The 22,596-nt window shown below is 46.1% G+C and overlaps 1 protein-coding gene and 1 non-coding gene across 3 annotated transcripts; both read left to right on the top strand.

Annotated features, from left to right (window-relative positions):
* Window positions 1-7,645: 7,645 nt before the first annotated feature.
* On the top strand, window positions 7,646-7,718 carry TRNAG-CCC (transfer RNA glycine (anticodon CCC)). The gene has a single exon. It is a non-coding gene; the product is annotated as a tRNA-Gly (tRNA).
* Window positions 7,719-16,956: 9,238 nt separating this feature from the next.
* IFI6 (interferon alpha inducible protein 6) lies at window positions 16,957-18,927 on the top strand. 2 transcript variants are annotated; one of them, XM_068537823.1, is made up of 4 exons: window positions 16,957-17,249; window positions 17,603-17,671; window positions 17,752-17,901; window positions 18,697-18,927. In XM_068537823.1, exons 1-4 carry the CDS (start codon window positions 17,180-17,182, stop codon window positions 18,801-18,803), a joined length of 396 nt encoding a protein of 131 aa, XP_068393924.1. In that variant the 5' UTR covers window positions 16,957-17,179; the 3' UTR covers window positions 18,804-18,927. The 2 variants fall into 2 exon arrangements, with proteins under 2 accessions (XP_068393924.1, XP_068393925.1); XM_068537824.1 differs by lacking the exon at window positions 17,603-17,671 and having other exon boundaries at window positions 16,962-17,249.
* The last annotated feature ends 3,669 nt before the right edge of the window (window positions 18,928-22,596 follow it).

Genomic DNA, 22,596 nt, shown 5'->3' with positions numbered 1-22,596 from the left:
GTAACTGTGGTTTTTGGTCCACAGGCTGCAGGATTGTAGTTTTTCTTGCTTCTGCTGTCTGCCCTCTGGTGGTTGAGGCTATCTAAGAGGCTTGATGGGAGGCTCTGGTGGTGGGTAGAGCTGACTGTTGCTGTGGCAGTCAGAGCTCAGTAAAACTTTAATCCACTTGACTGTTGGTGGGTGGGGCTGGGTTCCCTCCCTGTTGGTTGTTTTGCCTGAGGCAACCCAACACTGGAGCCTACCTGGGCTCTTTGGTAGGGTTAATGGCAGACTCTGGGAGGGCTCACGCCAAGGAGCACTTCCCAGAACCTCCGCTGCCAGTGTCCTTGTCCCCACGGTGAAACAGAGCCACCCCCCGCCTCTGCAGGAGACCCCCCAACACCAGCAGGTAGGTCTGGTTCAGTCTCCCCCAGGGTCACTGCTCCTTCCCCTTGGTCCCGATACGCACACTACTTTGTGTGTGCCCTCCAAGAGTGGGGTCTCTGTTTCCCCCAGTCCTGTCGAAGTCCTGCAATCAATTCCCACTAGGCTTCAAAGTCTGATTCTCTAGGAATTCCTCCTCCCGTTGCCGGACCCCCAGGTTGGGAAGCCTGACGTGGGGCTCAGAACCTTCACTCCAGTGGGTGGACTTCTGTGGTATAAGTCACACATGATGTTTAAAAAAAAAAAACTGAATTCAGTTTCTTTTTTAAAAAGTTAATTATTGGACTTCCCTGGTGGCTCAGTGGTTAAGAATCCGCCTGCCAATGCAGGGGACACGGGTTCGAGCCCCAGTCCGGGAAGATCTCACATGCCGCGGAGCAACTAAGCCCATACCCCACAACTACTGAGCCTGCACTCTAGAGTCCATGAGCCACAACTACTGAGCCTGCGTGCCACAACAAGAGAAGCCACCACAATGAGAAGCCTGCGCACCTCAACAAAGAGTAGCTCCCGCTCGCCGCAACTAGGGAAAGCCCGCGTGCAGCATCGAAGACACAACGCAGCCAAAAATAAATAAATTTTTTAAAAAGTTAATTATTTCCCCAGCTTTATTGAGATATAATTGACATATAACTGAATTTAATTTCTATATTATTTATCCAATAAACATGAATTGCACATCTAGTATCTAGTGCTAGGCCTTGGAAGGACAGCAACGAATATGACCAAGTCCCTGCTCTCGTGAAGCTTCCATTCCAGAGAGGGGAGAGACAGGCGATAATATGAGTAAACAAACGTATAACATAATTTCAAGTTATGCTAAGTGCTCAGATAAATATAAAGTGGAGGAAAGGGACAGAGAATGATGGGAAAGGCTCTATGTTAGATAGAATGGTCAAGAAGGCTTCCCTGAGGAGGTGGCACATGAGCAGACACCTAAATGAAGTGAAGTGTCAAGCATGTGAAGATCTGGGGGAAAGAATTCCAGAGGAAGGGGACAGTAAGTGCAAAGGGCCTGAGGCTAGGAGCGCTGGGCATGTCTGAGTAACAATAAGACCAGTGAAAGGGAGAATGGTAGGAGATAGGTTAGAGAGGCAGCCAGCAGCCAAATCCTCCAGGGTTTATGGGCCATGATAAGGAGTTTGGATGTTGTTCGAGGGTTATGCGAAGTCATTGGAAGGTTTTGAACTGCAGAGTGTGCGATCTGATTTACACTTTAAAAGATCACTCTGGCTGATCTGAGATGAGAATGACAGCAGGGAGACCAGTTAGATGACCAGAGGTGATGATGCTTGGGACTCAGGAGAAAAAGGTAGAGATGGTGAAAGGTGGCCAGATTTGGGATAAGTTTTTTTTCTTCCATTGTGGTAAAATATATATAATTTGCCAGTTTAACCAGTTTTAGATCCATAATTCAGTGGCATTAAATATATTCAGTGTTATGCAACTATCATTATTTATATCCACCCATCTATATATTTATATCCAGAACATTTTCATCATCCCAAACAGAAACTCTGTACCCATTAAGCAATAACTCCCCAATTCCCCGTCCCTCCAGCCCCGGTAACCTTTATTCTACCCCCGGTCTGCATGAATTTGCCTATTCAAGATACCTCAAATATGTGAAATCATACAAATTTGTCCCTTTGTGTCTGGCTTATTTTCAAGGTTCATCCATATTGAAGAATGTATCAGAACCTCATTCCTTTCAATGGCTGAATAATATTCCATTGTATGTATATATCACATTGTGTTTATCCTTTCATCTATTGTTGGACATTTGGGTTTTGTCCACCTTTTGGCTACTGTGAATAATGCTGCTATGAATATCGATGTTCAGGTATCTGTTCGAGTCCTTGCTTTCAATTATTTGCGATACATACCTAGGAGTGGAATTGCTGGATCATATGGCAATTCTATGTTTAACTTTTTGAGGAACCTCCAAATTGTTTTCCACAATGGCTACACCATTGTACATTCCCACTAGCAATGAATAAGGGTTCCAGCTTCTCCACATCCTTGCCAACACTTATTTCCTATTATTTTTCTTTATAATAGTCATTCTAGTGGGTCTGAAGAGGTCTTCTCATTGTGGTTTTGATTTGTATTTCCCTAATGATTAATGATGGGCATCTTTGCATGTGCTTATTGGTCATTTGTACATCTGCTTTGGAGAAATGTCTGTTCAAACCCTTTGCCCAGTTTTAAATTGGATTGTTTGTTTTTGTTGTTAACTTGTAGTAGTTCTTTATATATTCTGGATATTAATCCCTTATCAGATGTATAATTTGCAAATATTTTCTCCCATTCTGTGGGGTTTTTTTTTCACTTTCTGGATAGTGTCTTTTTAAAAAATTTTTAAAAATCGAAGTATTGTTAATTTACAATGTTGTGTTAGTTTCAAGTGTACAGCAAAGTGATCCAGTTACACATGTATAATATATATGTATATATGTATATTCTTTTTCAGATTCTTTTCCATTATAAGTTATTACAAGATATTGAGTATAGGGCTTCGCTGGTGGCGCAGTGGTTGAGAATCTGCCTGCTAATGCAAGGGACATGGGTTCGAGCCCTGGCCTGGGAAGATCCCACATGCCGCGGAGCAACTAAGCCAGTGCGCTACAACTACTGAGCCTGAGCTCTAGAGCCCGCAAGCCACAACTACTGAGCCCATGTGCCACAACTACTGAAGCCTGCGTGCCTAGAGCCCGTGCTCCATAATAAGAGGCCACGACAATGAGAGGCCCGCGCACCGCAACGAAGAGTGGCTCCCACTCACCACAACTAAAGAAAGCTTGTGCACAGCAGTGAAGACCCAACACAGCCAAAAATAAATTAATTAATTAATTAATTTTAAAAAAAAGATATTGAGTATAGTCCCCTGTGCTATACAGTAAGTCATTGTTTATTTTATATATAGTAGTGTGTATATGTTAATCCCAAACTCCTGATTTATCCCTCCCCCCATTTCCCCTTTGGTAACCATAAGTTTGTTTGCTGTGTCTGTGAGTCTACTTCTGTGTTGTAAACAAGTTCATTTGCATCATTTTTTTAGATTCTACATATAAGTGATATATGATATTTGTCTTTGACTTACTTCACTTAATATCATAATCTATAGGTCCATCCATGTTGCTGCAAATGGCATTATTTCGTTCTTTTTTATGGCTGAGTAATAAGATAATGTCTTTTGATGCATAGAAGTTTTTAATTTTGGTGCGATCCAATTTGTCTATTTTTTTCTTTTGTTGCCCGTGCTTTTGTTGTGACACTTAAGAAACTATTACCAAATCCAAGATCATGAAGATGGGATAAGTTTCGAGACTAGAACTTAAATGGCCAGCCAAGGGATTGGACACTGGTGTGAACAATAGAGAGGAATGAAGGATGTGTGTCCTATGTTTTTGGCTTGAGCAACTGGGTAAAAGTGATGGCATTTACTGAGATGGGAAGAGTCGTGGAGGTGCTAATTTGGAAGGGAATATCAAAGCTTCCATTTTGGCCATGATAATTTTGAGATGATTATAAGATGAATAGGCAGTTAGAGATACAGACCTGGGGTGTAGAGTATCAGCGAGGGCTGCAAGTGTAACTTGGAATTCATGAACACGTAGATGGTTTCAAAAGCCGTGAGATCATCTGGGAAGAGTGAAGAAAGAACCAAAGACAGGCCTGGAGCTCCAAACAATAGATTGGGAACTGAGGATGGGATGAAGGAAGGAGAGAGTGGTAATAAGCAAATGAGACTGAGAAGGTACAACCAGTGAGGAAGAAAGAAACCCAGGAGAGTTTTGTCTCAGAAGCCAAGTGAAGAAATGGCTTCAAGAAAGAGGTGATCACCTGTGGTAAAGGGTGTTTGGTGAGCCTGACATGACCAGTTTCACTGGGTTGGCAGGAAGAAAAGCCTGCTTGGGATGGGTTAAAGACAGAATGGGGGGAGAAGAGGAGAAAGAGAGAATGAGAGGTGAGGCAGTGGAGTCAGGGAGTATAGAGAAGCATTTAGAAAAAGTGGAAAACAAAAACAGGATAATAATTGAAGGGGGGCCTGGGGGTCAAGGGAAGTTTGACCTCTTTGTCTCAAATGGGGGTTATGACAGTAAAGGGGAAATTAGTGATACAGGAGAAGGAGGAGAAATTTGCAGGAACAAAGTCTTTGAGTAGGTGGGTGGGGATGGGATCCAGTGTATAAGTTGAAAGTTGCCTATAGGCATAGCAGGAGGAATAATTTAGAGTTTTCCCCACACACTCCCCAGGACCTGCATCTAAGTTCTAGGAGTCTTCTGAACCACAAACACAGGTGGAATGGAGCAGGGTAAGGAATATCTAGTCTTTGTCATCTGTCCTTACTGACATCTTCCTCCCTACCTGGTGTGAAGTCATCTGTCCATGTGGCTTGCTGCTGTGTCCTCCTCTTCATGTCTGCCAGCAATATGTGCCACACCTACTCTGCTCAAGGCCACTGGAGAAAATGTTCCACTGCTCCTGGTGCCACCCTCAAACATGAGGAGTCACATTCTTCAACCATTCCTTTTCTACTGCTCCTGGACTGGGTTGGGTGTGAGGACCTAGGGTAAGGCTAGGCTGCTGTTACAAAGAGAATGAACAATCACTCAGTGGCTTGAACAAAATAGAAGTTTCTTTTTCTCTTGTATAATTGCAATGGACTGAATATGTCCTCCCAAAATTCATATGTTGAAACCTAATCCAGAGTGTGATAGTATTTGGAGGTGGAGCCTTTGAGAGGTGATTAGGTCAAGAGGGCTAAGCCCTCACAAATGGGATTAGTGCCCTTACAAAAGAGGCCCTAGAGAGCTCCCTTTCTCCCTCCACCATGTGAGGACACAGAAGACAGGAACCAGGAAGCAGGTGTCTTCATCAGACACTGAATCTGCCAGCACCGTGCTCTTGGACTTCACAGCCTAGAGAACTGTAAGAAATAAATTTCTGTGGTTGATTAGCCACCCAGTCTATGGTCTCCTGCTATAGCAGCCTGAACTGACTAAGACAATCACGGTCTAAGGACTAACATTCAGGTCATCTGGTGGCTGTGCTCTCTGTTGTCATCCAGGCACCCAGATTCCTTCCACTGTCTGCATGATTGAGGCTAGTTCATGTAGAGTTGAACTGGCAGAAAATGTCCTGGAGTCCTCCCCCTCTCAGTTAACAACAGTCCCATTTTTCCAGTTGTTTGGGCCAAAAATCTTGGTGTCATCCTTTACTCCTCTCTTTCTCTCATATCTCACATCTGGATGGTCAGTAAAGTCTAGGTATCCCTCACTAGTTGAGCTCCTATTATCCAAACTCAGAAACCAAAAAGACACAGATAAATATTTTGAAAAGTCCTTCAATATCTGAGCCCTTACTACTACAACCAGCCTTCCACCTAGGCCCTGTGTTTTAGGGGACCCTGCATATCACACACACACATCAAATAAAGAACACACAAGTGCCTCTGACTCTCAGGATCTGAAGCTCAGCACTGGCACAGCACAGCTCGTAATCATAAACATCCGCTCTAGGACTAGCACCATTCAGGCCCTGGGGAATGCTTCTAAAATCTCTTGCCCTATGTCCTCAAAACAAAAGTTGACTGTGTTGATTGCTGTAAAAGTTTACAGGTTGCGTCGCTGCCAACATCAGGGACAGACACGGCTTCAGTGTCTGGGGAAGATTGAGAGATGGAAGAGCTTAAGTAAGAGAAACAACAAACTGGTTGACCTGCCAAATCCTTCCTCTCCGATAGCATGAATGTAGTTATAAATCCTTGCATGACAAAGCATCATTTGCCAGTAGTGCCCAATATCCATTTTCTTGCTTCTCTTCCAGTTTCAATTCCAAATGAGACGTACTCATAAAGTACCTCAACATTCACAACAGCTGCACATGGCAGCAAAGGGATGTTTTCCAATTAAACAATTATTACTCACCTGGATATGTATAGCTCTAGATTATATGTGAAGCATAGTACAAATTCTTTCTATTAGCATTTAGATAGATATTGAACACTAAAATGGTAGAAAGTTTTATTTTAAAAAAATAAGATAAAAATAAGATAAAATTTACCAAAACAAAATATATCAGCTTCAAATTTTGATTTAAAATGTTATATTAATATGTATAGCTTGGGACTTCTCTCGTGGCGCAGTGGTTAAGAATCTGCCTGCCAATGCAGGGGACACGGTTTGAGCCCTGGTCCAGGAAGATCCCACATGCCGCGGAGCAACTAAGCCCGTGTGCCGCAACTACTGAGCCTGCGCTCTAGAGCCTGTGAGCCACAACTGCTGAGCCCGCGTGCCACAGCTACTGAAGCCTGCATGCCTAGAGTCCGTGCTCCGCAACAAGAGAAGCCACCGCAATGAGAAGCCCACGCACCACAACGAAGAGTAGCCCCCGCTCACCTCAACTAAAGAAAGCCGGCGCAGGGCAACAAAGACCCAAAGCAGCCAAAACTAAATAAATAAATAAGTAAAATTAAAATAATAATAATAATATGTATAGCTTGCTTTTCTATTTGTAATATATGATTGAAATCTTTTGGAGTAACTTAAAAATTTTTTAAATATATAATAAAATTTTAATTTTAAATTTTAATTTTTAGTTAATCTTTTGATGAAAATATATTCAAATTTTGTGTATTCTGAAAACAATTACATTTTAATTTTAATTCTTTAAATCAGAGGTTGGTAAACTTTTCTGTAAAGGGAGAGATACTAAATATTTTAGGCTTTGTTGGTCATTGCATTCTCTGTCATAACTACTCTGCCATTGTAGCATGAAAGCAGCCATAGACAATACATGAATGAATTAATGTGGCTGTGTTCCAATAAAACTTTATTTACAAAAACAGGCAAAAGGCCTGATTTGGCCCACAGGTTATAGTTTTCCAGTGCTGTCAAGAGAACACAAATTATGTGAAATTTTCAATTATGAAAAAATATTAGTAATTTTGCTGAAACAAAATCAAGAAAAATACATTGTAGGTGTGTCAGTACCCTTCAGCCAAAGACCAGCAGAAACACACCTGTAGTTAAATGAATTGGATTTATAACTCCCAGCAGTGAGGGAGAATACACATCAGTAGGAATCATAGGATGTCTCAGAGGGTGTTAGGAAGAACCTATTATAGGATCTGGGCTAGGGTTGAGTGACTTGGGGGAAGGTCTAAGAAAGTGAGGGATTGCTCTAGATTGGATGTCAGAAAGAAAGGGCAGGGACTTCCCTGATGGTCCAGTGGCTAGGATGCTGCACTCCCAATGCAGGGGGCCCAGGTTCCATCCCTGGTCAGGGAACTAGATCCTGCATGCCACAACTAAGAGTTCACAAGCTGCAACTAAAGATTCCACATGCCACAACTAAGATTCCACATGCTGCAACTAAGAACTGGCACAGCCAAATAAATAAATATTTTTTTACAAAAAGTTAGAAAGCAAGGACAATGCAATGATTGGGGGTGTAACTTTGATCTATAGAAGGAAGAGACTAGCCCAAGGGTAAAACTAATTGGTAAGAAGTAGCAGTCACTCACTTTAGCTAAGGTGGGGTTGTTTGATATTTTGACTTGTTGTCTATGCTTAGACAAAATATAAAGTGGCCTTGTTTTGTCTCATTTTATGATGGTGTCAGACTAATCTTGTCTGAAACTGGTATTCTGTGTGGTCATTTATGTTCAATAACATGACCTAGCTCTGAGTGCCAGGCCAGCCTCCTTTTTTTTTTCTTTCTTATATGGAATAAATACATAATTTATTAATTGTGTACATATTTTCTTATTCCTCATCCAAGTATTTCCAGTCCACTAATAGAACACCCAGATATGTATTAATATTCAGTCATTTTAATAGACTTTCAGTCATATAAAAACCATAGGTTTCTATACATATTTTTCACTTTGTTGTTATGAAGCTATATTTGTTAAGGTATGAAGATAGAATATACCTTAAATAATAGGTTTTTGTCTTGATTTAGAGTTTTTAAATATTTAGACATCTGGTAGGTGAGCATCCATTTATACCATTGTCCCAGGCCCTGTAGAAGTGAGTCGTGGGCCTGTTTGCTTCTCCCTCATCAAACTCAAGATGACATGACCATTCTCGCATCAGAGCTCACCATCCAAGTTCAGAAACCACATAGATTCAGATAGTGAGGGGTAGTCAGGATACTTCCAGAATTCAAGCACTTCTTACACCCCTGTTGCCAATACTCTGGTCCAAGCCATTTCAATTTCTCATCTGGTGTGATGGGCTTTGTATTATGTCAACTCAACCAAGCTGCAACTGTGTTTCCCAGAGTTCCTTTTCTTGTATAGTTTTGGATGAGAATTGGCCACAGAGGGAGATTTAGGCAGGATTTAGGAGGTGGAAGTGAAGCTGTAGACATGCTTACGCTTGGAAGGCTAGACCACGGTCAAGTGCTGCTGCAGTTCATGCATGTTTTCACTGATCTGTTGGCTCCCCTTGTCAGTGTAAGGCAGCAGCTGGGCCATAGCTCCTCCAGCACCGCCTCCCCGCCCCAATCTCTGCCTTCAGCTTCTCCAGCTCCAGGGTAGGTGTGTGTTGATGAAAGGCACCAGCTTCTCTTGCCAGTCATCATCAAAATTGGAGGCTTAGAGGTGGGGAGAGAGAAATGCGGGGGTGGAGGTCTAGTTTGTCCTCATAGATTCCAGTTCATCTTCATGGGTGCCAACTTGACCTTGCCCTCCACCACTTCATGTCCATCTTTCAGAACACCCATCATTTAGGACTTCCCTGCTGACTCCTAACCCAACATCAGAAGCACAAACAACAGATGTACATAAGCTGTGTAACCAGCACCCATAATTGCATATAATCAAATATGTATAATAAATTCCTTATTCTTACCACTCTTAATGGTTCTGCTTCTCTGATGGAACCCTGATGGATACATCTGGATTACTGCAACTGACTCCTAACTGGTCGCCTTGCTTCTGTCCCTGCCCTCCTAGGAAGCCAGAGTGATCCTATGAAAGCTTTTCAGACATGTCACTCCTCTGCTCAAATCTCTCCAATAGCTTCCCATCTCATTCTAAGTAAATGCCAAAGTCTTTCCTTTAACTGTACCAGATTCAGTTTAGATGTCTCTCAGCAGTCAACATCCTTGCCTCATTGCCAAACGTTACTGGCTGCCTCAGCATCATCAGGAGGCAAGAGCTAGTCTTTGGCATGAACTCAATTAAGCCTGCTACAGTAGGAACACCAGAAGCTTTGGCACTCATGTCTGACCCAACTGGGCTTATGAAGGCTCTGGCTTCCCCAGCAACAACCCAGTGGAAGGAGTTAACACAGTTCCAAAGGGCAGACTGTTAAGACCCTGTTGGCAACCATGAGACTAGACAATGAAAAATTGATGACAGGGCTTCCCTGGTGGCGCAGTGGTTGAGAGTTTGCCTGCCAATGCAGGGGACACGGGTTCGAGCCCTGGTCTGGGAAGATCCCACATGCCGCGGAGCGGCTAGGCCCGTGAGCCACAATTACTGAGCCTGCGCGTCTGGAGCCTGTGCTCCACAACAAGAGAGGCCGCGATAATGAGAGGCCAGCGCACCGCGATGAAGAGTGGCCCCCACTTGCCACAACTAGAAAAAGCCCTCGCACAGATACGAAGACCCAACACAGCCATAAATAAATAAATAAATAAATAAAAATTAAAAACAAAAAATTGATGACAGATAAATTCCTCACTCTTCTTCCTTACTATGGACTATTCCAAGGCACAGTGGTTCCATGTGACCTCTTTGAAGAGATCCCATGTGACTGAGCAACTGGCCTTGATTTTTGTAGACTCTGGCCAGCTAAGTAATGTAAGAGCTTATATTTCTTTCCTTCTTTCTCTGTTTCACTTCTGTTCTCCCCCTCACTTTTGCTTCCTTGGGATTGCAACACCCAAGGAAGCATCAGTGTACAACCTTTGATTCAGGCTCCATTTTCTAAGGAACATAGGTTGACATTTAGTACCAGAAGAGGTCCTAGAAAACAGACCTCCGGGGTGTGATTTTGTAGTTGAATTTCTCACCCATGTGAAAGCAATAGGGATCTCATTGTTGGTAGTAGATGGAGTGATAATAACTTTGCCCTTCAGCTGGCATCACAATTAGTAAAGCTTTCACTTGTGGTGAAGGGAAGGCTATGTAGAAAAAAAAATCACAGCCAATCACATTATAAGTGGCAGAGTTGCAAAGGTCTCTAAATGTACAGTGTCAGTAGATCTCCTATGTCATAGTCAAGGCCCTGATAGGGAAAGAGTAGGATCCTGAGACCGGGGCTAGGGATATCAGGGTAGACAAACCTAAGAATCTTTATCTCATAAGTTCTCCTGGGTGGCAGAAGCAGCCCCTGCCCTCTTGCTAAGGAATAACAGTTTCTCACTTCCTTGAGACTATACAGTAATCTCACATGAAGCAGGTCCTTCATAAGATATTTGTTCTCCTTAATACAAATGTCACTCCCATCACACACTCAAATAACTGGGGTCTGTTCCTAGCAAATCCTAAGTGGGGAGATTTAAGTCCTTACCCAGGAAAAATAAGCTACACATCAAAGGAATCGAAAGGCCTGGCTAATATATGTGGGAGTGATCTTGGGAGTTTTAGACATGGCAGTGAGGAGGCAGGCATGGCAGAATATAAGACTGGCTAATGGGAATACATCGTCATGGCCCACTCTTGAGTAAGTCAGGCTTTAATATGCTTGCAAGGATGCCTGAGCTGGTCTCTGGTAGTTTCCAAAGAGGGTCACCATCAATTCCTTCTCTCCCTCTATGTACATGCCACTCCTCACATCAGAAGATGGAGTCTATTTTCCTCCTTTCCTTGAATTTGGACTGGCCTACCACTTGCCATAACCAATAGAATATGGTAGAAGTGACACTGTTCCAGTTCCAGACCTGGCCTTTGAGAAGACTGGCAGCTTCCATTTCCTCCCTCTTGGATGCCAGCCACCATGTAAGAAATCCAACCACATGGACACCCTTACACTGTGAAGAGACACCATGCTGAGAAAGAGAGATGCCTGACCAGCCTCAGATGTTCCGTCCATCCCAGCTGAGCTGCCATTTATGTAAGTGAAAAGGACATCCTGGACATTGTACCTCCTGCAACACCTACAAACAATACATGAAGCGTACGAACACCCAGCTGAGCCTAACCCAGGCTGCAGAATTGTGAGAAATAATAAATTGCTGTTGTGTTAAGCCTTTAAGTTTTGGGTGGTTTGTTATTCAGCAATAGATGATTGAAATATGATCTTAATAGTTTGCAAGGATGGTTCCTTAAAGCAGGATGATGACCTACAGTAAATGAGGTCAAGATGCTAGAACTTCCTTGGTAGAGTATTAAGAAGAGGTCAGAAAGTTCAGGGAGGTGGGAATGTAAGATCTAAGAACTCAGCACCCATGTCCTCTAGGAGGGCCCACACGACACCCTCTGCACTAAGTCAAAAAGGAACTCACTGATAAAGGGGACACCAGCACTTCTGAGTAGCTCAGTGGTGACTGTTCTGGGTACCCTAGGATTAAGAGTAAGAGATGCTGCCATGGTATTGGGATCCCTAATATCAATAGTAATGTTGGGATTCCAGAATGGCAGAGGTGGCATCCAAGACCAGGTGAATATAATTACTGTCAAGGGCAGCGAGGCCAGAATGACAATGAGGATGCCTCGGTCTGCAGGAATCTATGGCAAGTTGTAATGGGGATGCGATGGATGGACAGCTGACTGGGTGATCCTCTATTTTCATATTTTTTTAAAAATCAGGAGCTGGTAAGCAGACGACTGACATCAGCTGCTACAATGGATAACCACAGTCCCTCATCTAGATTCTAGATCTGTGTTCACAGAGCCAGAACCCCTTGGCTATAGCAGAGGCCATCCCCCTAAAGAAACAACTCTATAGTGATATACCATAATTATATATAGTAAATATTCCTCCAATCCTTCCCCAAAGGAATCTGCTGTCATTTACCAGGATAGTTGTGCGTTGGAAAAAGGACAATATTCAGAATATTGAAAGATTGTTAAAGAAATGGAGTCTGAATTGACACAAAACAGAGTTCTCTGGCTAGAGCAGGGAGTAAAGGAGGCCAGGTGATATAGATGGAGTTTAGCCTAAGTCCAATGGGTTCCAAAGAAGCTGACAGAATCCTTTCATTGATTCCACGATCTGCAGGTAAAGGCTGTAATGATAGGAAGAGCCAAGCAGAAGCTCCTGAAACTCCCTGTATTAGTCAGAGCTCTCCAAAGAAACAGAACCATTAGGATGTGTGCATATATAGTGAGGGAGTGATTTATTTTAAGGAATTAGCTCATGCAATTGTGGAGGCCGGCAAGTGCACAATCTGCAGGGTAGGCTGGCCACTTGGCGACCCAGAGAAGAATTGATGTTACAGCTTGAGCCCAAAGGCGGACTGCAGGCAAAATTCCCTCTTCCAAGGGGGAGTCAGGTTTTTTTTTTGCTCTTAAGGCTTTTAACTGACTGAATGAGGCTCACCCACATTATGGAAGGTAATCTGCTTTACTCAGAGTATACTGATTTAAATGTAAATCTCATGTAAAAACTACCTCACAGCAACATCTAGAGTAGCGTTTGACCAAATATCCAGGTACTGTGGCCTAGCCAAGTTAACACGTAAAATTAACCATTACACTGCCCTACAGCTGATTTGTGCAGTATTATTTCTGATCTAATACTTTGGCTGAGCTTGGATTCCCCATCGTATCCCCATTCAATTCACCTGTCTGGCCTCCAAGAAAACAGATGGATCAGGTAGACGATGGATAGATCACTGTGAACTTAACCTTGTGATAGCCCCAATCAGAGCTGTTCTCCTGGATGTGGTATCTTTACTGGAGCATATCAGCACAATCTCCAGCACTTGTGTGTGGTTATTGATTTAGCAAATGCTTTCTTTTCAATACCCAAGAGAAGAGATGATCAAAGGCGGTTAGTTTGCCTTTACATCACAATATATGACAATGAGAGCACCTTCACTCTCTCCCCTCAGGGCTTTGTTAACTTTCCAGCTCTCTGTTATCTATAGTCTTCAGGGAACCTGATCACCTTGACATCCCACAGAACATCATATTGGTCCACTATATTGATGACATCATGCTTATTGGACATGAACAGGAAATGGTAAGCACCATATTTGCCAGAGAGTGGAAGATAAATTGCATGAAGATTCATGGTCCTGCCACACTGGGAACATTTTTAGGGGTTCAGTGGTTTGGGGCATGCCAGGACAAGTTATCTCACCTCACATATCTCTTAGAAAAATGCACAGTTTTTGGTGGGCCTCTTTAGATTTTGGAGACAGAATAGACATGCTTAGAACTACTTCTCCAACCCTTTATTAGGTGACCTGGAAAGCTGCCAATTCTGAGTGGTGCCCAGACCAAGAGAGGGCTGTATAGCAGGTTCAGATCATAAAACAGGCAATGCGGCCACTTTGGATTATATGATCCTGCAGATACAATGTTGCTGGAGGAATCTGTGGTGGATAAAGTTTCTGTGGGGAGTCTCTGAAAGCTCAAATAGGAGAGTTGCAGTGAGGACCCCTAGGATTCTGGAGTAAGGCCGTAATTACCATGGTCCATTTGAACAAAAAGGTTCTGATGTGTCACTGGGCCCCAGTAGTGACTGAGCATGTGACCGCCAGCTGTCAGGTGGCTGTATGTCTAAAGCTAGATGTTATCAGACGGGCACAGCAGCAATCCAATATGATGGAAGTGGTACATTCAGGGCTGGGCTCAAAGAGTTCAGAGGCATAAGTAAATCAAATGAACAGGCAGCTCAGAACTCCCATGGCATCTAACTCTGTTGATGTGACACCTCTCCTTTAATTCATACCTATGGCCTCATGGAGGGTTCCCTATAGCAAACTGATAAAGGAGGAAGGGAGCAGAAGCCAATTTACACACAAGTCAGTATAGGCACAAGCTGGAAATGGACCACTCTATTACAACCCCAAGTGGGGGTAGCCCTGAAGGACGGCGTTAAACTCCCTGGGGGCAAAACTCCAAGCAATATACTTTGTCCTTCCTTTTGTATGGAGGAAGATATGACTGAAGCACAGATATACACTAATTCCTAATAAATGGCAAATGGCTTGGCTAGTTGGTCAAGGGCATGGAAAGAGAAAGAGCAGAATTTCAGAGACAAGCAGGTCTGGGTAAGGGGCATATAGATGAACTTATCGGAGTGGGTGCAAAGTATGCAGATCTTGTGTCTCACATTAATGCTCACCAGAGACCATCGAGGCTCTCCAGCCAGATGGCCAAATGTCCCATCTTGTGGATGTCAGCCAGCCTCTAAAGTTAGCCACCCTGTTGCTTTGCAAAAGACCCATAAAAGGGTGGCCGTAGTGGCAAGGATGGAGGCTATGAATGGACCAAACAACTTGGGCTCCCTTTCATCGAGGTTGATCTGACAACGGCCAACAATTAGTCAACCAGCCAGCAGCAGGCAGCAGCATAGAAACATTGGTCAGGGAGGGCAGCCAGCCCCCTGTGGGCAGGTCAATTATATCAACCCCCTTCCTCCTTGCAGAAAGCAATGATTCATCCTTACTGGAATTACATGTACTCCAAATACGGTTTGCGTTTCTAGTTCTGCAAGCATCGCCATCCAAAGGTTGAAAGAATGCTCAATCCATTACCCAGAGCCAGAAGACTCATTTTATGGCAAAGGATACGTGACAATGGCCTCATGAACATGGGCTTCACTGGTCTTACCATATGCCCATCACCCAGAAGCAGCCAGCCTGAGAGAACAATGGAATGGAGTGATTTCATTTCCACAAGTTTTAATCTCCTCTTCTGCAAAATAGGATTATAAACAGTTCTAGTACTTCACAAGACGTTTGTGGGATTGGATCTCTTTCCTGGCCCTTGTATGCTGCAAGTGCTCAATAAGTGGTAGGCATTATTATTAATTGAATTAAACTGTGAAAGACCTTCTGCCCCAGGAGGAACTGGTGATCGGGCTTCACTAGGCCCAGCAGGGCTGTGGATCTCACTCTAGTTTGACCTGCTTTGAATACTCTTAGCTATTCGGAAAGTCTCCGACTTGAATTACACTTTTTGGCCAGTACGCAGCTCAGCAGAGATGTTGTCGCTGAGCAGAGCTGGAGGGGAGGAGAAAAGATGCTGCAGAGATCGAGAAACCGAAACTGGAAACTCTGACAGGGATTGGCCACCTGTGGGCAATCTGAAAGGACTATAAAAAAACCAGCCTGAGAGCTGTTACCTCACTGCAGTTCCCGTCTATCAGCAGCCTGCAGGTAGGAAGATTCCTTCTCTGCTCTCCTCCAAGGTAAACCTAGAAGCTATGAGATGTGGGTGTCAAGCTGCCAACCTCTGCCAGGCTGCCTGCCTGTGAGGCTCATGCCATGAGAGCCGGGATGCCCATTCCTCAGGGAGTCTACACCCGAGTGCCCTGGACTCAGAGTGGTCTGAGGGGATGTGTTGGTGGGCTTTTAGGGGGTTGGGTTGCAAAACCCCAAGAGTCATGAGACTTAGCTTATAGATGCCATGTCAGCAGTCTTTGGCCTTAACTCTGTCACTTCACCTCCTTGGGCTTTAGTTCCTCATCTGTAAAATTAGAATCAAGCTACTTTACTTGCCCAAAGGACTGGACGATTTCTGAAACCCCTTTATTGCAGAATCTAATGTGACAGTGAGTTTATCTTTGAGGATAGATGAAGTGATCTGAAGTAGATATTCAAAGTGTGGGTTTGGGCATTAGTCAATTGTGGCTTTAAATCCTGACTGCTACTCCCTAGTTTAGCAGGCTTGGGATTATTACTTTTCTGAGCTTCAGTTTCCTTATCTATAACGTGTGGTTTAGAACAATGGTACCTACTTCATGGGGTTGCTATGGGTATAAATAACCTTGTGCCATAAAGCGCTGCATAAGTGCTCAGTACAGGGGAAGTTGTTTGGGTTTTTTGTTCGTTTTCAATTCAAGGGAAATGCATTGAGCAGACAAAGTTCACATTAGAGGTGAGTTGTGGTGGGGGAAGGGAAGTGTGTTTCTATTTTGCTGTGTAATGGAAAGAGCATAGGTTTTGGATTCTGCAGTCTTGAGTGTGTGTCTAGGCTGCACAGTTTCTTGTGTGACCCTGGGCAAGCTCCTCTACCCCTCTCTGCTTTCTTTGTGAGAAAGGAAGTTGATGTGAAGCCAGTGTTTGGGGCCTGTAAATATTCAATGCATTGGGAGAATAAATCTATCAACAACCATCGTTTAGAAAATTGTGTGTGACAGACACTGTTCTAAATGCTAGGGATATAGTGGTGAACAGTTGCAAAACTCACAGCCACCCTCTGAAATAGGCTTTATTAATAGGCCCACCTTAGGGATAAGGAAACAGGCTCAATGAAGTCCCAGGTATCCTGCTTAAGACAAAGCCAGAAACAGAAACCACAGTAATGATACTAGCTGACTTCCGTTGAGTGCGCAGTGCATGCCAGGCACGGTACCAGAGAGGATTCCATCCTGTAATTCTCATAACCACCGGTGTGGCAGGAACGTCAGCGCCGCTGGTGCCGTGAAGAAACGGAAAGCCTGCGGCTCCTTAGAGGGGTCCTGGGCTCAGTCCAGAGCATCTCGCTGCTTTTTGTGGACTCATCCTCGAATCGAAAGGGAATACAACAGAGCGGGAGTGGCTCCAATAGGGCTCTGGGGACCACCTCTTCCCTCTCCCCCATCCCAAGTACGGCGACAAAGCATTGCGCTGTGCCACCATGCGGCAGAAGGCGGTATCGCTCGTCTTGTGCTACTTGCTACTCTACACCTGCGGCTGCGAGGAGACAGGTAAGGATCCTGGGGCACCTCAGGACTCTGCGATAAAGAAGCGGAGAGTTTCAGGATCCCTGGTTTCGAGACCCAGGCGTGCCTCTGAACGAGAGAAGCTATTCCAATGGACAGTGCGGGGTCCCTGTCTAGAGACCCAGATTCGAATCCCTGCTCTGTCAATTCTTCCATTCTCCCGAAATGAGTTCACGCCAGTTCTGTACCAGGCAGAGCGCTCTGGGAAAAGTCTCTTCCCTTCGTTGAGTCTCTCCGAAATGGGAGGATGGTGGCCCCACCTCCGGGGGTGGTCTGGAGCATCAGGCACAGAGTAGGGGACCCTGCTCCCCACTGGGCATTGTCCACTCTCCTTCCAGACAAAAGACGCTCAGGGGACGGTGACTCCGGGTTCTGGGGCACGCTGACCTACATGGCCGTCGGAGGAGGTGGGTCTGGAGGGCGGGGAGCCCCGGAAGGTGGGGCGGGCCCTGCGGCTGGCGTCCCTCACTGCTTCCTCTTCCTCCAGGGCTCATGGCCATGGCGCTGCCCGCGCTGGGCTTCTCGAGCACAGGCATCGCCGCCAACTCGGTGGCTGCCTCGCTGATGAGCTGGTCGGCCGCGGCGAACGGGGGCGGAGTGCCCGCCGGGGGGCTGGTGGCCACGCTGCAGAGCCTGGGTGAGTGCGGGCCGGGCCAGGTGGCCCTCTTTTCTGTCCTGAGCCCTTTTCGCAGGCTAACTCAACTCTACTAGGTGGGGCTTCTTCTAATGCCCACCACTCAATGGGGAAACTGAGGCAGCCAGGGATTAAGGAATTTACTCAAATTCTCCCATATAGTTAGCACCACGGCCAGGATTCAAACCCAGTCAGTCTGCCTTCTGGCTTTCAGACTCTAAGGCCAGAGCCTTCACTAATGCTTTGGCCAAGTCGCAAGTCTCAGTTTCCTCATGCGTTAACCAGGATAAACATCCTCAATTTAACATTTTATGAATCTCCTCAATCTCAGAGAACCAGAGTGGCAAAGAAATGTGGTGAAGCGACTCAGTTCAATCTCATACTAACCCTGGTCTTGCATTTCTTGAACATCATGAAGGGGATAGATACAGAGCACAGAATGGTGCTTCTAAAAAACGTGCTTTCACCTCTCTCTCTCTCTCTTTCATCCAGCCCTTTCTTTCTTTCTTTCTTTCTTTTTTTTTTTCCTCTCCCCCTCTGAGGCGTCCAAAATCCTACAGAAAAACCACCCCTGACAAACTGCCCCTCTGCCTTTCTGAACCCTCCATCTTCCCTCAGTTCTGGAAGGCAAAAGCCCAAAGAACCAGCCCAAAAGGACACAGCCCTTCTCAGAGTGGGCAGAGAGGAAGACAGACCAGGCTGCACCCCAGCAGTGAGAGGTGAAGGGTGTGGGCAAGGCTAGAAACAGTCCTGTGCTATAAGATGGTTGTCCTCTCACCAACTGTATTTGCTTTACAGGGGCTAGCGGTGGCAGTGCCCTCATGGCCAAGATTGGGGCCCTTCTGGGCTATACTGTCCACAAGCAAATCGAAAGCAGAGGGAAGGAGAGAGCGGATGAAGAGTAGCTAGCAGCTCCCTGGAACCCCCTCCTTCCTCCTTGTCTTCCTTTTCCAGCTGTAGTCCAGAGGTTCCTCTTTCACACTTGGCAATGACCTAGGTAAAAAACCAGAATAAACGTCTCAGAAAACACTGTGTCCTGCTGTGAGTCGTGCTTGCTATGAGAAGCCCAACAAGATCTGGCTCTGGTCTGCCTCATCCACACACCCCACCCGCATTTCCCCCAAAGGCCATCACAGCTCCTGGAGCAAAACTAGCTGATTTTGCCTCGGAGCCTTGGCATATTCTGTTCTCTCTGCCTAGAATGTCCTTCTGAAGCTAATAACCCAGCTCAGACATCTCCTCCTCCGGGACTCCTTCCCAGCAGAGCTGCTACTCCTGTCACAGCCTGAATGCTCAGGCTCTATTTCTCAGGGCCCCTGGGGAGGCAGATTCTTTCTGTTTTCAGTGAGAGAAGTTTCCAACTACTTCCCTGATTGGGCAGAGATGGAGAAGCCAGATCTCCATTCTCCAAAGAAGTGCTAGAGTGGTCTCCCTCAGGCGGAGGATAGAAGGCCAGACATTTGTCTTGGGGAAACGGTGTAACAGCAGCTTTTGGGGGGTCAACAAGGCCTCCCTTCCCTCAGAAAACTCTGGGGACAGGGTAGGCAGTTTTCATCTGGAGCCTACACGCCTTCTGAGGGGGAAGGGAAGGCCAAGCCCTTGGGAGGATCTGAGGTTTGGGAGGCCTGTTCAGTGAACCAGAGTGCCAGGACCTAGGCAGGCGGGGGGCAAAGAGGCTGTGGAAATTGTTTGGTAGTAAAGCTAGGGCTGGTTCTAGCACCAATGGGGAGAGAGAGAGAGAATCGTGCTGTGGTTCTGGTCTGAGTGGGTGCACCAGCCTCGATGCCAGACCAGCCTTCTAGAGAGATCTGCACCCCTGGGAAGTGGCCATGTGTGAACTACAAAAGCTGGTCACTAAAGGGCCAAGCCAGCTGTCCTCAGGCCTCCCCCACCCAGCCCCACTTCAGAATTTCTTCTTCGATTACAAATGTATGGAGGTGGCTAAGAGGCTCTTTCGTGCTTGCTCCCGTCCCCAGGTCCAGCGCCACCCCTGCAGGTGGCAATGGTTTGCCTCAGCTGGCTTGCCTCAGGCCCCCAGAGAAGCAGTGTTTGTGGAAGAGGGGACACAGGTGGCGGAGGCACCATTTGCACCTCCAACACTGTCTCCACAGCTTGTGTCCAAGAGCGGAAGCTGAGCTGAGTCCCCTGCCCTGATAATCACCACTGGGCCTCAGCTGAGTCCTGCCTTGGTTCGGGCCATTCACTGAGGGGCAGATGGAGTGGACTTCTGCCCAGGAGGGGATGGGGTCTCAAGCATCACACTCTCCCAGGCCTGGTAATTGCACCCCAGTTTGTCTGTAGAGTTGATATCCCAGAGACAGAAATGGGTATCCCTCAGCCCCTTCACGGCGGGCACTGCATCTAATTCATCTCTCCTCCCCAGTGCCTGGCACACAGTAAGTGCTCAATATATGTGGGTAGAATTGAACCTGAGGTTAGTCTCTGCCCATCTACCTGTCCCTTTACCTTTCCCAACTTTCCTGGGAAGGAGGGACTGGACCGCTTGTTCTTTCCCTGGGGAGCCCTTGATAATACCCGCTGTCACTGCCATGCAGGCCTCGGGGAGGGGACCTCAACCCCCTTTAACACTGTGGTCAAGTAAACACAGGCCCCTAACCTTGTATTCAATATTCTGTAGCACAGATGAGGCTGGGTTTTCAATAAGGCAGTGGTGCAGAGTGGGTAGGGATGTCCCTCTGGAGTCCCACAGACCTGGGTTCAAACCTGCCCTGCCATCTCCTACCTGCATGCCCTGGCACAAGTTCCTTTACTTCTCTGTGCCTCAGTTTCCTCCCCTGTAAGCTGAGAATGATAATAGCATCTACCTCGTGGGGTTTTTGTTATGAGATTAGATGAAATAATGAACAGAAAGAGTTTAACATGATGCTGGCACATAGTAAGCACTCAGTACATGTCCGTTATTATTATGATCAAGGACTTGCATAAAGCAAAGAGGAAATAGCCAAATAACAGCCAGGAATTAGATAACCTAACTTTGGAGTCAGGGTCTACTTTCTGGGGCTCACAGCCCCTGTTCTTCCTTCCTCCTAAGGGTGGGCAGCCTGCCCCAGGGGCAAACACCCTCCTTAGACATCATCTTGCCTTGAACAGCGTCAAGGCCAGAGAGAAATGGACAGCTCTGCCCCCAGATTTTAGATCTGAGGCCTCAGCAATTCTCAAGCTGAGTGACACTGGCAATGACTCGTCTTTAAGGAGATCCTCTGCCTACCACAGGATCCCTTTGGGCCTGTCCAGGATAAATCTTTGCTTTCATTCTGCAGAGGTTTGCTGGGCACTCACTCTGTGTCAGGCACTGTGCCAGGTGTTAAGGACACTGCAGTGGAAGAGACCCAGTTCCTACATACTTGGAGTCCATAGCATACAAACTAGGAGCCCCCCAAATCATCCATGACCCCCTTTCTCCCTCCCTGTCACCACCTCCTTGCCCCCATCTCCTTTCACCCATCCTGGCCCTTGTCAAGTTTCACGGACCACGGTCGTCTTGTCTACAAAGTATGAGACAGAATGATGACTACAAACCAGAATTCACTAGCGCAACAAGTCAGGAGATGCTAATCACCTTTGGACTTCTCCTTGACAATGGCCTTCAGAAAGACACAGTGCTGAGTCCTGGCCCAGCTCCAGGGTGGGGCACTCAGGCAGGTTACTTGCCCTGAGTCCCAGCTTCCTCATTTTCAAAACCAGGGGGGTTAGACATCAGAGTCTCCGAGCGCTTCCTGCTCCAAAACTGCTGAGCCTGAAGCACAGACTTCTGAATCCCCTGGGTCCTGTCAGGTCGCAGTCCTCTGAGATTTTATTTTTGGAAGCTACCAAAAGCCACCTTGTGGTGCCAACTTTGGTGACTAAGGTGGGTGATGGTGCTGAGAGATGCCTGTTTGGTCACAAATGAGGGTGGCTAGAAACTAGCAGGGCAGTTCCTCACTCTGGGACCACACCCTAAGACAAGCCCCAAAATAGATCCCATCTGTGTGGCTTACTTGATGGAAAACAGCGTTTAGGTCCCCTGACATCATCATTTCTCTCTGGACCTCAGTGTCCTAGTCTATAAAACAGAGGAAGGGAAGTGTTGGACTCTCCTCTAGACCTAGAATGTCTTTCCAAAGTGCTCAAGTTAGAGGTGTCTTGCTTTTTGATAAAAATCCCTTTATCTAGAGATTTCTTTTATTCTTTAAGGGCCTCCCTGGCCCCCAGACCCTTGAAAGTCCACTCACTCTCTCTCCCGGCAAGCCTCCCACAATTCCATTGCTCTATGCATGGATGTGGCCACCAGGTGGCAATACAGTCCCAGCCTGGAATCCTCAGCCTGAATCATCCTCCAGCAGCTCCACCAAGATCAACAGCCCTCCCTGGGGCCAGGCCCCCCACAGATGTTAGAGACCAAAAAGATTCAGGCCCTGCGCCTGCTCTGCAGCAGGAGCTCCTGAAGCTCACAGGAGTGGTCAACCCTCAGGATCCCTGCAGGGCCTGCCTCTTCCTCTCCTTCCAGGCCCTCAGTCCTGCAATGCTGGGATCTCCTGAGCACAGCATTCAGGACCCTCTGCAATCAGGTCTCCCTTCCAGCCTGTGCTTCCAGACCTGAGCCACAGGGATTTAAAGGCAATGAGAGGAGCACTCCACACAAACATTTCTTGTCTGGGCAGGAGATGGTGATGCCAGGAAGAGGGCATCCCCGGACCC

Source organism: Eschrichtius robustus, chromosome 3 (assembly GCF_028021215.1).
Source record: "Eschrichtius robustus isolate mEscRob2 chromosome 3, mEscRob2.pri, whole genome shotgun sequence".
NCBI lineage: Eukaryota > Metazoa > Chordata > Mammalia > Artiodactyla > Eschrichtiidae > Eschrichtius > Eschrichtius robustus.
Note: the sequence above shows the minus strand (reverse complement) of the source record. Positions and strands in the feature narration are given on the sequence as shown.

Bases quoted from the DNA above. Each gene is read 5' to 3' on its own strand.
- IFI6 (XM_068537823.1), top strand. From the start codon at position 17,180: ATGCGGCAGAAGGCGGTATCGCTCGTCTTGTGCTACTTGCTACTCTAC. The intron at 17,250-17,602 runs GTAAGGATCCTG...CTCTCCTTCCAG, and splicing joins CTGCGGCTGCGAGGAGACAG to ACAAAAGACGCTCAGGGGAC. The intron at 17,672-17,751 runs GTGGGTCTGGAG...CTCTTCCTCCAG, and splicing joins CTACATGGCCGTCGGAGGAG to GGCTCATGGCCATGGCGCTG.